This window comes from Arvicanthis niloticus, chromosome 21 (assembly GCF_011762505.2).
Source record: "Arvicanthis niloticus isolate mArvNil1 chromosome 21, mArvNil1.pat.X, whole genome shotgun sequence".
NCBI classification, from domain to species: domain Eukaryota; kingdom Metazoa; phylum Chordata; class Mammalia; order Rodentia; family Muridae; genus Arvicanthis; species Arvicanthis niloticus.
This window is the reverse complement of record NC_047678.1, coordinates 23,403,352-23,418,243: the sequence shown is the minus strand read 5'-3', so window position 1 is coordinate 23,418,243 and position 14,892 is coordinate 23,403,352. Positions and strand designations below refer to the sequence as shown.

Here is a 14,892-nt window from a genome sequence, read left to right as displayed (position 1 = left end):
AAAATGTTAGAAAATGTGTTTACTGACCTCCCCTTTTTTCCGGGCAATAAAGAGATTTTACTTAGTGGGAGAGTCAGTATATCAAAAAGTGATGAGGATGGAGAGCAGGATAAATGTTACTCATAGCCTGATGTGGTCCTGAGCAAAAGGTAAGCTGGGCGGGGCTAAAAACTAGGTTGGTAGAATGCCTGCCTGGAATGCATAGGTCTGGCTTTGCTATGGGCTGCTGTCAAACACAGCTGTAAACAGGCAGCTGCATCAAAGAAGGCCTGGAGTAAATAATCTACTTCTGGAATCGTCCATGGAGCCTTGGCAGCAGTAGTTTCTCACTGATAGGTGCTTCATGGTCTCTGGAGAGGCCTCAGCTCTTAACAACAGCTGGGAAACCCCTACCACTGCTTCCCAAGGCCTCCAGCACCTCCTGACATGAGGTGTTCTATCAGAGGAGAGGTTTGGAGTGGCCCAGCCATTGAGCTGTTGAAGGCACATTAAAATATAAGGCTACATGTGTGTGGCTTTTATTTGGGAACCCAGAACATTGGTATGGGTAGCAACCGTGCAACTGCCGCAGCCACCGAAGAGATTTGAGTACGATTGACAACCACAACAGATGGCACCCAGCACGGTGTTTATACTCACTTTTAAAAGTTAGAGATTCCCAAGTAGAATACACATGCCTTCCCTTTAAGATTAAGAGGCAGGCCGGCCAGTGGTGGTGCACGCCTTTAATCCCAGCACTTGGGAGGCAGACAGGCAGATTTCTGAGTTCGAGGCCAGCCTGGTCTACAGAGTGAGTTCCAGGACAGCCAGGGCTATACAGAGAAACCCTGTCTTGAAAACCAAACCAAACCAAACCAAACAAACAAACAAAAACAAGATTAAGAGGCAGGGAGAATGGGTTTCTCAGCAGAGCTGAGCCATGTGGTTCTTCCCAAACCGTGCCGGTTCAAAACTAAGGTAAAGATTCATGCTAGTTTGGCACACATGATTCTGGGGTTTGTGGCTTAAGGCTAGGACACACCCAGGGTTGGGGCAGTGGGCTAAACATTGAGCCAGACACTACTGAGCTGCTACAAAGAGCTTAAGCCACAGATACTAAAAGCTCCTGCTGAGATAAGACAGGCTAAAGACAGACCTAAATAAGATACAAAATAAAAGGAAATTGTTTTAAAGATAAAAAGATATGCCTAAAATAGGCTTAAACAAAAATATTCAAAGTTAAATACAACTTTGAATATTTTTGAACAAAAATTCAAAGTTAAATACATCTAAAAAAGATATTAATTCAAATTATGTAAAACGAAAGGTGACATAATATATATATCCACAGAGATGTTAATCTCCACAGAAGGGAGAATGAATAAAAACTGATTTAATTGTTTTTAAGGATAGAAAGGAGAAATGATAGTAATTGCTTTAAAGGAAATTTTAAAAGTTTACGCCATTCATTGCAGGCAGCTGGGTTCTTTGAACATAGGATCCATGGGAATTCTGGGATTAGTCTGGTTATGACAAATTAATAGCCTAGAAAAAGGCTTATACAGTAAGTATAAGGTAATTTAATTGATGTTAAATAAAGGATATTGATTTAACATAAAGAGAAAGGATATACATACATACACTGCACACATACCCACAGAGATATTAATCTCCACAGAAGGGAAATTTTAAATATACATAGATGAATAAATAAATTGAGGCCTTTGATTTCATATAGGTAGGAAGAAAAACCTCATTGCAGACAGATAATAGAAATTTAGGCCTTGATCTCATGTGTGAAAAAGGCAGGTCCCAGCCCCCAGTTGGTTTTGATTGGTAAGTAAAGTTGCTGGCTGCCAATGGCTGGTCAGGGAGACAGGTGGGACTTGAGGATTTGTGGGTGGGACAGGGGGAGGAGAAGGATATAGCCACCATGCTAGGAAAGGAGTAAGGACCAGGCCTGAGATGCAGAAGAGAGCATACCAATTGTGTAAGAGCTGGGGGAAGAATCCCCCTAGGCCCCCCACACCCCGACTCTGTCTAGGGAGACAGATAAACTATAGATTTTAGTAAGTAATAACTCATGAATATCAAAGGGGAGGTGTTAGCTATGTGGAGGCTTGGGAGTGGCCCAGCCATTGAGCTGTTTAAGGCATTTTAAAATCTAAGGCTTCCTGTGTGTGTCTTTCGTTTGGAATCTCAGAACACTGGTGCAGGTAGCTGCCTCCGCCAACAGGTCGATTTGTATAAGAGTAATTGGCAACTGCAACCGTGTTCTGCTGACATTGCATCCAGAATGTGCTGCTTCCCTTTGTTCTTAAAGAATTGCCCAAGTTTAGCTGGCTCTTTCCATTCTTGCCCCGAATTGTGTCTGTGCTACCCTCTCCCTTACCCGTTCCCCTATGCTACATGGGGTCCTCAGTAGGTTGTGTCTCTTCCTGTAGCTTCATTCAGCACATGGAATACCTAGTTCTATTGACCTGGAAAAAAATGTGTGTGTGTATTCAGGTTATGCATATAAGTAAGTCAGTCAGTCAGTCAGTCAGTCAGTCTGTCTGTCTGTCTGTCTGTCTCTCTCTCTCTCTCTCTCTCTCTCTCTCTGTGTGTGTGTGTGTGTGTGTGTGTGTGTGTGTGTGTGTGTGTGTATTTTTCAAGGCTACAAAAATTTTCCTGACATCTATAAAATCTTAGCACTGGCCACTCTTAGCAAGCTTAGCAGTGGCCACTCTTGCAGTGATTAGGGGGAAAGTCACCCAGTAGCCCCTGCCCTCATATTGTGCTTTAAGCAGAGCAGTTGCAGTGTCATTTCATGTACCTGCCTGGAGTACCTCCTCAGTCTTTTCGGGAACTGCAGGCAGCTGTGCTAACATCTTAACGGAAGAGAGCAACCATTTCCTCAATAGCGTGAAGCCTTGTGTCCCTGAACACTACTGTGCTGAGGAAGGACTGGCTCCTCTCACCGTCTGGACCATGCAGTCATTTTCTCAGGCTCTCAGCCTTCTACCTTTCGCCAGCCCCTGCACCGGTTTCCCCCATATCCTATGACAAACCTGATGCGGCAGAGACTTTCATAGCTTCTAATTAGTAGTGACCTTGTGGCAAACTGGAGTGTTCCAGAACTTTTCAAAGCAGGAAAGGTCATTGGTGAACTTGGACTTGAAGAGTGGCACTTCCAGCATCTTCAGGAATTGTTCTGAGAGCCAGCTTGGCTCTGAAGGTACCGGCTAGGTTGGAGGATGTCAAGATCTGAGAGACCTCTTAGAGACTGTTCCCTAACTTGTGGGAGAAGCTGCATGTGATCATGGTTGGTGCCATTTTAAAGGTAATCATAATCACCCTTAAGTTCTTTCTTTAAATGATAGTCTGGAGATCAAGAGGATAGGAAACACAGTCCTTCCCCCAGTCTGCCTTCCTAACCCCTAGCCATGACAAGTAGAGCATGGGGGTGATGGTAAATATACTCCCAAGTCCTGGTCCCTCCCGGAGCTTCCCAGACAGACGAGATGTCTGACACAATCTCACTGGTCCACAGTTTTCTTTTAGAACTGGTCGAGAGCCCAGGTGAGCAGGGACAAAAGGAAAGGGCTCTGTGGAGGGGATACACCACCCAGACAGGAGAGGGCCTTCGAGGAGGCCTGCTTTTAAGCCCCAATATGTAACTATACCACTAAGAAACAGTCAACAAGAAGCCTTGTGTCGAGAATTAGGACAGTTTATTATTTGACCAACATGCTGAGTCTTTTCCACATATTACACAGTTGAATGTAAAGTCAATATGGCCACTGTGCCTTCTGAGCCCAGTAGAGATGGAAATGCCACCCTCTGCTCCTCACATCAAAGGACAGGTGAGGTGAGAAATCAACACATCACAACAGGCAGGCTGGCCTTCATTGCTATGGAGGCTTCCTGCCTCCTGAAGGGCCCATTGGAACTCCCGCTGCAAGGTTTTCCTGATAATCATACCCTGTGGAGAGTGTCAATCACACGGGTCTAGAGTCCAAGGAGTCGGCACATTGAAACTCCAAGATTTCGGAACAGCAGAGAAGTTGATTTCAAACAAAAATTAAAAGGGTACCCTGACTACTGCTCTCTCTGTGTGTGTACACAAGACAATTCAAGTAGATTTGGGGACTACCCTTCTTTATAGTGAGAGCCCGAAGTGCACCTATCTTCTCTTTAGTGAGTCTGGCTGGGAATACCCTTATGTACTAGCCATGGAGTAGAGGTGGCTTAAAGGACATGAGCACAGCAGTCCTGTCTGAACACCGCAGGTCAGCAATGGATCAAGAATGCCAACACTAGTTCTGATCATCTCTGGCCTGTAGGTGACTTTGTCTGTTCTGGTTCTCCCACCTGTGAAACAAGAAGGGTTTGGCTCCCAGTGCTGTGGCAAGGTGATGGTGCCTCCCATTCTTGGGGGAGAGGTAGTTTAGAAACTAGTGAGCATCAAGCCTTGAGCATTTGACACAATCAGACTCCTGCTAGCTGGCTCTTGTGTAGCTCTAACCATCTTCAGCTACTTTGCTGACAGCCTCTCCCCCGTCCATATGGAGAAGGGATAAACTGCTCTGCCTGCAGGATGCTGAAGCCAGCAGTACTTAGATCTCTGATATTGGTTAGCCTCTGGATTACAGAGACTAGGCCCAGGTGTCTATACTCCTAGCTACCACCTTGTAACCCTTGTCTTTGTTGCCTGAGACAGTGAACTGATGTGGCCATGGCTTCCTGGATCTTGAGATATTGCAAAATGTTTAAAGATGGAGACAGGGAGCAGTGACTGACAGCAACAAGGCTCTAACCACCCAGCATTCTAACCTCTGACTCCACAGCAACACTACCACTCAGGACACCGATGTCATACCTTTGATTTGGTCTGCAGGTGTGTACAGCTATGCTACCTGCCTTTTCAATCTCTGCACTGTTCACAGAAGTTTTGCTGACAACTTTCCTTCAAGGCTCCTTGAAAAGGAAGAGGACCATGCCCATCTGCCTGGCCAGGCACAGTGTCCAGAGAGAAGAACTGAATTACTACGTTGAGATCATGCCCTAAGAGGAATCCTCCATTCTGTCCTCTGACTGATCTGGATTCAGCAAAGACAGGGACACATAATTTCAGGACATCTTTAAGAGAACCTGATTGGATCCTACCTACAAGTAGGATGGTGGTGGTGGTGGTCAAGGGGAGAGCCCAGGTCCAGTACAGTTCTGTTGGGGCCTGGCTGCCTTGGTTGCCTTTAGGGAAGGAGATGGACAGCTTGGCTAAGAAAAAGAAGGCCAGGGCACCTCTGGGGTGGGAGAGCGATGGGGCAGAACCCTCATTCTCAGGGGCCACAGAGCTAGCCTAAACTCAAGAAGGGGTTTTGTGTACAAGTTAGGAAGGCAGGGCTCCTTAGGCCAGATCAACCAGAAATGGCGTCTGCCACGGCATCTGCTGTTTCTAATAGCAGGCCACGATGCCTTAGATTGTGTGCACAAGAAAAGAGAATGGAGTTTCTAATTTGAGTTACAGGAATACAAGAAATGTTATTCAGTGTCAAGAAGGTTAAAAACCACCCTACATTCATTCAGTGAGAGCCAGTAGAATGCTGTCAGTAGGGCTCTGTCCCTCACTGCCAGCCAGGCTGTTGTCACCACGGGGTAAGTATGATTTCTTCCAACAAGCACCACGTAGGTGGGGTGTCCACACTGGGGGGACACTGGCCCACGACGGCATGCACACCTGTGCACACAGGTACATAAAGCAGTGGTAAAGGTAGTTCTGTGGACGATTTTTGCTTGTAGTTTAACACACCTATGCACTATTTTATTGAAGGCAAGACAACCACAAGTTATTTGACAATATTGAATTATTTCTTATTTCAATACACTGCATACTTTTGAACTTCCAAAAACCGGAATCACAATGCAAGTTCCAAGTTGTGAGCGGGAGAGACAAGGGGGATACATTGAGCACATGTATATGTGATTATGTGTGCGTACGTGTGGAGGGTGTATACACAAGTCTATCTCTATGTATAATTATGTACACACATATAAAAACTAAACACGTGACATTTCAATTATGCTCGTACATTGGTCCTTGCCTTCTGGAAGGGGTGCCCAGGGGAGGTCCTGCTTCCTCTCTTCTTCACTAGAACCGGCTCTGACACTGTCTCCCAGGATGGAGAGCATGACAGGTCCACTCACAGAATCAGCTCTGCCATGTAGGCTACCATTTTGAACTCATTTTTTGAGAGATGCTATAATTTATCCCAACTTCCTTGTTGGAGTTCTGCCTGTGGAGGCAATTCCCTCTGCCCATCAGCAGTCTAGAAGAGCCTTTGCTATGGGGCTGGGTTGTTCTGGTTAGAGTCACTGCCCCAGGCCTGCCCAAAGGCAGACAACAGCAGTGAGTCTGGGTGCATTTAGAATGTGGGCTATTTTGCTTTGAAAAGAGCATTCTGTTAGATACTTGAAGGTCTTCAAGACAGAAACAGTCTGGGAAATGAGTGGGGAAAGCAAGGACAGCCTGCTGGGGGGGGCAGGGGTCAGTGCTCTGAGCAGCCTTCTCAACACTCCCAAAGGTATTCATACAAAGATTTCAAATGATCTATGCCAGGGGTGAAACACATCAAGCAATCAACTTTTCCAGAACAACATTCGGCAAGATTAGTAACCAAGGGTCTGAAAACACGGAGTGTTCAGAGTCAGGGCTGACACCCCTCACTTCCTCAATGGTAGCTGCAGTGATGGCAGGTGCCCTAGGCTTCAGCATCCCTGAGCCAACCAGTGTCACACATTAAGTCAGCCAGTCAGCCTAACTACACATGTCAACTGTTGGGCCAGTGGATTACAACTTTTGAGACCCACACAACCCCTCAGCCCCCAGCTGCCAAGAGCACCCCATCCTTCTAGTAACTTCTTGCTCTGCTTGTCACTGGGTCAGTCCAGAGAACGCACTGTTGCCTGTGCTTTCTGGCTCTACGTTTTTGTTTTTGTTTTTCAGGGAAGGAGAAGAGGCAGAAGCAGCCAAGGGGTCTGCTGCTGAAGCTACAGTCCGTGGGCCTTCATCTCCACTCAGGGGCCTGCTAATGTGTCCCACTCTGCCAAGGAAGGACTTGACAATGCCCCCTCAGAGGCTGGTTTGTTAGATTAAAGTCTGATTTGACTGTGGGGTGCTGGGTTGTTGGTTTGGGCCACGTGACCCAGAACTAGAACGTAATTACTACTTTTCTGTTAATTGCTTTAATTTTCTGGGCTGTGGGTAGGAGGAAAATAGAGGTGACACACAGTTCCAAGAGAACAGGAAGGAAGGGGTGTGTGAAGAGGGTCTCTGTAAGTTTACAAATATACAAAAACAAACAAAAAAAGCACTTCTTTCAAATAAAAATGACTACTTTTCTTATCTGGCAAAAAGTTGTATACACATGATTTAAATTTTTTTTTTTTAAATTTTAACAGTTTTTGGCAATCTTAATAAAGTACAATATATTACAACCAAACCAAAAAATAGTTGTTTAGGTAACAGCTGTTAAGAGTGACATGGTCCCTGATGCCCAGCCTCCCTCCCCATATCCCACCCTACTCCTAGAGAGAGAGAGAAAAGAAAGATCCTCCCCGTCTTGATAAACTCAGTTCCCACCCCGTTAGGAAGCTAACCGATAGGAGGCAAAACAAGTGAGTGGCGTTGAGGAAGCCGAGTGGGCGGTGCATTAGCAGGAGCAGCCGCCCTCGCTGGCCGGGGGCTCCTGAGGCTTGTCCAGCTTGATGTCAATCACTGTAGGAGGCGGGCTAAGGAAGAAGTGACGTCACCGAGATACCATGCTATCCCTCTGCAATCCCACAGCCTCTTAGCCTGAGCCTCTTAGCTCAGCTGGAGCATGAAGGGAACTGCCTCACCCTTTTCTCTCCTAACTCTACCTGCCTACACCCCACTAGCTCCCCAAACTGTTGACCCAGAGTGAACCTGGCTGTCATCTCACTATCTATGGGGAGTCGACAGAAGGTGGCTATCATCCTTGCAGCCATTTTGAGCCATATACCCTGACAAGAGACTTGTTTACAACAGCTGAGCACATTCTGATAACATCTTGTTTTAGATACCCAGGATTTTCCCTTGGGTGTGTGACACTTAAAGGTGTGATTTAGAGCCAAGACTTATAGGTGTGACTTAAAGGCATGGCTTAGAAGTGAGACATATAAAAGGCAAGAAGCAGACAGAAGAAATTATTAGACACTTGAACTTGGATGAGACTAGAGACTAGAACTTGGAACTGGAAACTTGGAACTTGGAGGCACTAGGGACTAGGAACTAGGGTCTAGGAACTCGAGACTTGGGACTTGGATTAGGAAGAGAGACTGAAGAATAAACGAGATTGAATCACACTCTGTGTGGTCTCCATTCCTCGTGTCCATCCTCACTCTCTCTCTCTCTCTGGGATAGTTTGGGCTCTAACAATTTAGCCCCCAAGGCTTTTGGCAGTGTGGGTTCCAACACTGATAGAGTGGTCCCCGACATTTTGGCCCCCAAACGTGGGGCAGAATGGTCCACAACATTGTGGCCCCCCGAATGTTTGGCATAGTGGTTCTCGACAACTATCCACACCACAGAGGCCAGGGAGACTCATCTTAGTTGTCTTAGTCGTCCCAGTGACTGATAAACTGTGCTCCAACTCCAGCATCTAGCAATAGTCTCAGCCTGGTTAATGGCTGGCCCAGAGTGCCCTGGGAGGGAAGAGTCCCCCAGCCAGGCTCAGAATTGAGTGTCCATATCATAAAGTACAGGAGGATGGGGGTTGCCATGGTCAGCAGGAGTGCCCCTTCTCAAGGCTGCTACAGTAAGAAGCTGCACCTGTGAGGAGGTGCGGGGCCTTTCTACCGGCATTCTGGGGGCCAGGGGCTGAATCACACTTGCCAGGAACACCACAGGAGTGGATTCAAAGTGCAGGCACCCTGTACCTTCCCATCATCTCTGGCTGCAAACCCAGACCAACTTCATGAGACGTTAGCTTTGCCTCCAGCCAGATCATCAGCCACTGCCGAGCACCAAGCCCTTGAATGCTCAACAGCCTCACCCAGATCCCTGGCTGGGCTCTGGTGGGGTTGCATTGTTGCACAAAACAGGTGTGAGTGGGGTGTAGTGGCAATGGAGCTTGCTAGCATCCTAAGAATGGTTCTGTATCCCCTATTTGGAGGTAACATGTGAGGCTCTTTTGGCAAAAAAAGTTACAAAGTTACATCGCTTCTCTGCCTTGATTGGTAAGAAGCTCTCACTCAGCACGGTATGTATTTTCAGTATGATTTTCCACCTACCTTTATTTTCTCTATCTTGTGTGTGTGCTCACAGAAAAACATACAGCTTTATCTTGCCAGTATGTATGTATGTACACCCACACATCTGATGCCACTGTAGAGTACGTAAGCTTGCTTGCCTTCCCCCACCCCCTCAGCTCAGCTTTGTCCTCTCCCATCCCATGGTCCCTTTTCTCTGATCCCTACATCTCTACAAATGCTTCCCAGACCATCCTGACCTTCCTGATGATATTCTATGCTAACTGTGGTTCTGTGGTGTCCCCACTGATCCCAGTATACTCCAGATCCTGGCTTGCACTGCTGGCCCTGAGCAAAGGCCTCATTGGGATCTTCTCATCTTTCCCAGGTACCCCTCTGAGCCACCTAACCCTTGCTTAGCAGAGTGGCATCCCTAAGCCAGCTCAGTAACACCTATGCTATCACCTGGAGCAGAGGCACAGCATCCAAGGTGTCTCACACTAGGATTCAGGCTTTCCCATGAATCAGGTCTGGTTCGATCCTTGCCCTCTACCACACATGGAGGTTCTGCAATCAAGACTGTCTTCTTCTCTGTGTCTTGTGGGAAAAAAAAAAAAAAAAAAAAAAAAAGACTGTCTTCTTCTTCTTCAACAGATTCCATACTTTCCTTCCTTCTACAAGTATCACACACAACCCTGCCCCATCCAGGTCCCCTGATTCGGAAGCTACTTGGTCTGTACTTCCTACTTAACTCAGATGAAACTTATTCTTTTCAGATCGCTGGCACTGAGGACGAGGCTGGTGACAGCTTTGTAAGCTTACCAGCAGCAGCCGAGGTCAGCTGCTTCTCTTTGTCCTCGTGTGTAAAACTCAGGCCCCAGGCTTCAAGAGCTACTACTAGGCTGAGCCACAGTGTACCTTGTTACCAGACTCAGAAAGGAGACAAACTCACGAAACAGATTTCAGTGGAACCTTTCACTATTTTTGCTTTACAGCGACTGCTCTCAGTCAATGGCTGGATAGGAAAATAGTGTGAAGTTTAAAGCTTTAGCTGTGAGGGTCTGGGAAAATGTCTTAGGGTCTAAGACAATGTTTTTAAGGTGTGTAAATGCAATTTGTAAAGGCGTAAGGAAGTAACTTAAGGTATTAAAGAAAGAAAATGCTTCAGGTTTCTTTCCTTTGCTACACTACGGTTGTATTCAGACTTCAAAAGCCCAGAGTTTTAACTCGAGTCACCGCAGTTCTAATAAACCATTAATCTAGCTCTGGTAAAGCACTACTGCTTTTATAACAGTCACTAGCTCAAGGTTTTACATTTCCTTTGGTTGTCTTCGAAGTACAGACGTACAGGTGCTTCTCACTGTGCTAATAAAACTGTCCAATACACCCAGTCTTCAGGATAGAGGGAAGAACCCCCTCTTTCATGGCCTGTATTTGTACTGAAAATCAAGATCAAGAAAGCGTTTGCCCTTCTGCTCCCTTGTCCTCCCTGAGCTCTTAAAGGGTGTCCATGCTTTTAACTCAAAATCATTTCCTGAGCTTCTACTGTGACAGAACGGGGTGAGTCTCTTCTATAATATGGATTTCAGTATAGATTACAAACAGTGGTAATGGTAACATGTCTAAAACATTTCTTTTTGTAAACTTAAATTCTTGGAAGCTTCAGGGAATTCAGGCTGAATTCACCTCTCATGGCGCAAATGGACTTCAGATAAGTACTGTCAACCAACAGCCTGTTTCCCTTGTGTATAGGGGAAACAGGCTGTTGTTGGCTATCCCACTTATTCCTGAGGGGGGGATCTCCTTTCTCTGGTTTGGGGGACTCCTCTCTCCAAAATACCCAGACCATGGGCCTAAGAGTTTCAAATGTACAACTAAGAAAAGTTTTTCTACTTGAATTCCTTAACTTTATCTCTTGCATGTATCTGTCCCAGCATCCTGGCAGGTCCCGGTGTTAACTCAAAATAAGCATCCAGCTTATAAATAATAAGCTTGAAAGTGGCTGGGCCCAGGTAGTCCAGTCTCATAGACTGCTTCAACTAGGCCTGCACTTTTCTAGCCCCACATGGTCCCACAGAGCCTGTACAGCCAGCGAAACAGCCAGCTTTCCCAGGACGTGGCTAGCATCCCAGCTTTCCTGAGTCCCCAAAGACGTCGATGCTCCCAGATAGCAGGAAGCAGTCTAGAAAGCATGGGCACCCTTGTTCCCACCTCACCACGACCCCCTTCCTCTTTCCTCGCTTTTTTTCTTTTTCTTTTTTTTATTAGATATTTTATTTATACTTCAGATGCCATCCCCTTTCCCCATTTCCCCCCACCCCCCTTAGAAAACCCCTATCACATGCCCCCTTTTCCTTTTTGCATTTATACATTTTTTTAAAATAATGTTAATCATAAGCGTTATAAGTTTGGAATTGTTCAATCAGAGGTGTAACCCACTGACCGACCTAGATATAACAACTATCTTTGACTGGTGGAGATACATGAATATCTGCCTCCCTGTCTCCCCCCTCTTTCTCTTTTTCATCACCTAGCTTCTCCTATCCTTCTTCTCCTCGTCTTCTTACTCCTTTTCTTGCTCTCAGTACTCCTCCTACCTTAGCTCCTCCTACACATCACCCTTCCTGTTAAAATGAAACTTTTCTCTCAAAATACAATTAGAGCATAATTATGCCAATTTGTACCAGTGAGGTACAAGATAGTCCTAATACCCAGTCCATCATTTTGTTGACTAACCAGCACCTCTGTCATCTATCCTAACTAAAACATTTAGTTCTGAACCTGGCTTTAGGATGAATGTCAGCTGACTACCATCCACTCAAATCTTTTCTCTTACGGTAAATAGCTATAAGTTTTCAACCCCGTCAGAAATCCAGAATGACTGAGTTTCCTCGCTTTTTATAATAAACAAAAAAAGTATATTATAAATTGGGCGCTCCACCAGCTTGTCCTTCAGCAACTCCAGAGCTAGCAGCGCATGTCATCACTCGCTGTGGCCAGGGGCATTTCCACTGTCCTATGAGCTGCATAGTTCCCCTAGGTGACACACACACCTTGTAAGTGTCAAGCCATCCCAGTCTTTCTCTCTGTGTGTCTTGTTCTCTCTGTTTCCCAGTCTCTCTGTCTGTCTCTGTCTCCCGCTGTCTCTTTTTCATATCCCAACTCCAAGATGGCCTTTCAGGTCCCCTCTCCCATAAACCTCTTCTTGTGTGAAATCTGTTGCATAGCATGATCTCTTAACAGCACACCTTGGCCCAGACCCACTAAGGTTCCCCCAATGCCCAACACTCACTCCTTAGACCATGTGGTTACTGTTTCCTTGGAATCCCTGCGTATCCCCTCCATAAGCTAAGAAACCCTGTTTGCTCTTCTCCCAACCCCACCCACAAGAAGAAAATTCTGGGCTAACATGCTTTACCTTATACAGGCATAATCCCACCCAGCCCTTAGCTCACACGTCATCACCCTGCGCCCTGAATCTGTAAACCCTCCTTGCTTTAGCCCTGATGTGTGACTTCACTGACCTCCACTTATGAGATTGGTTAAGTTACCCGAGAGCTACCTCTTAATAAGCCTGCCTTTATACTTTTGAGTGGCTTGAAATGGTTAATCTCATCAGTGGAGAAACCTATTATCTTGATTCTGAAGAACTGGGAGAAGTTGAGCCCCCAGTCCTGTGGGCCAGGCCCCAGGGCATGTGGGGACCACTTCTTTCCCTCTCTCCACTCAATGAAAACCATTTCCCAGTGACAGCCTAACAGATACTAGGTGCCTCTTCCGGGTTCAGGACCTACCTAGGGATCCCTGCCAAGTCTTGGCCATGCCAGAGCAAGCCTATCCATGCAGAAAAAAAGACTGGGTCTTTGTTCCAGGGAGCCTCTGGATTCAGAGATGTCCTTTCTAAGGTCTTCTCCCCCTCCCACCTCCCCCACACGCACACACGCACACACACTCTTCAACCCCAGACTATCATATGGGACGATGCATCATAGGCCTCAGGGGCTCTGGCAAGGCCAGAAGATAGACAACGCCAAGTCTAAACCCGATCTTCAGTAGCGGTATCTGTTATGCACTTTATCCAAATTGGGGCTGTCTTGGACCATAAGTTCAAAGTGCCTGGTTTCTCTTTGTTCTGTGGCTGGGCCACAATATGCCCTGGACAGTGAGTCCAAATAGCCACCAGGAGGTACTGTTGACTGTAACATCCTTCATGATCTTGAAGATTTCTGTTGGCGTATGGACAGTCAGCCCGAGCTCCCCTATGTACAGGTTTTCTGGGGAACTGTACTTCCGCCCCTCTCTCTGTAGTCAGTGCTCAATGGCTCAAGTCTTGTTGGCTAAGGTTTCGACACCTCCAGACACACTTTCACCCGGGGAATTGGACTACAACCCACCCTTTACCCGTCTGAGTCACGGGCACCCCAACTCTTTCCCCAGCCGGGTCTACTACTCCAACTTCTACACCACCATAAGCTTGAGTCTATTGGCCAACCTTCCTCCCTTACCCGCCCCTTCCTCCTTCCCTGCCCACTCCTCCCCGTCCTACACCATCAATACCCCGCCTATTGGCTAGCCTTCTCCCTTGTGTCCACCCCCTTTCCGTCTCCTCAAAAGCCAAGGACAATTAACTCCTCCCCCTTACCCTTGCCCCTCCCCTCTTCTCTCTCCTCCTGTTGCCCCTCCTTCTTTACTAACACAGGCTCTGCCTATGGATTGTCTCACACCCTGGTCCCAGCCGCATACTGGCCCACTTCCCCTTGTAGCCTCTCATATCCGATCTCAACAATCCCAGGCTCTCCTCTGCCCTCTCCAGGAGGTGGCCGGAGCTGAAGCAGTTGTTCGAATTCATGTTCCTTTCTCCTGCCAAGACTTCTCCTAGACTGAAAAGTGGACAGGCCCCTTCTCCACCATCCCATCCACCTATATTAACGAGTTCCGCTTCCTTTGCCAGGCCTGTGACTTAACTTGACATGACCATATGTCACTCAGGCCTCTACCCTCACTGTCAAGGAATGTGGGCAGGTTCAGGCTGTAGTCAGACAGTATGCAGACCAGGGCCTTCTATGGGTGCTGACCACAGAGCCTAATTGGAACTATTAGCCAGGTCACAATGACCATCAGTGGGCGGGGGGGGGGGGGGTACTTCATGGTCTATTGTCTCCTTCAGAGAATAGAAATGGTTTCAAATAAAATTGTTAACTTTGACAAGCTCTGCGAAATTATACAGGAGGCAAATGAAAATCTGGCCGTTTTTTAAAAATTGATTACAACAAACCATGGTCTAACACACCCACCCTGATCCGGCCACCCAGCAGGGCCTACAGTCCTGGCTACCCATTTTATTCCCAATCATTTCCAGGTATTGGGGAAAGAAAAAACTAAAAAAGGTTGAGAATGGTCCCCAACTCCAACCCCCCCCCCTCCACCCCAGGAATTGGTAGAGATGGCTTTTAAGGTCTGTAACACCTGAGAGGAGGCAGCTGCTTCTTCCCAACAGGCTCAGCTACAGCAAAAGGTTGCACTCCACAACCTAAGATGTGGCAATTGCCCTGAGGCCACTGGCAATCCTGCAGAGTGAACAAGGGAGATCCGCCATCCCACTGGGGTCCGGTCAATGTCAACTCCAACAGGGGCCCGTTTCAAATGCGGCCAGGAAGGCCGCGG

The 14,892-nt window shown here is 46.9% G+C and overlaps 1 protein-coding gene across 1 annotated transcript in view; it reads right to left on the bottom strand.

Moving 5' to 3' along the window:
- Positions 1 to 3,670: 3,670 nt before the first annotated feature.
- Rab6b (RAB6B, member RAS oncogene family) overlaps positions 3,671 to 14,892 on the bottom strand; it is a 68,768-nt gene continuing 57,546 nt past the window's right edge. The window contains exon 8 of the mRNA XM_034484029.2: positions 3,671 to 7,735. Within this exon, the coding sequence (XP_034339920.1) occupies positions 7,671 to 7,735 (65 nt within the window). The 3' untranslated portion in view covers positions 3,671 to 7,670. The remainder of the gene's footprint in view (positions 7,736 to 14,892) is intronic.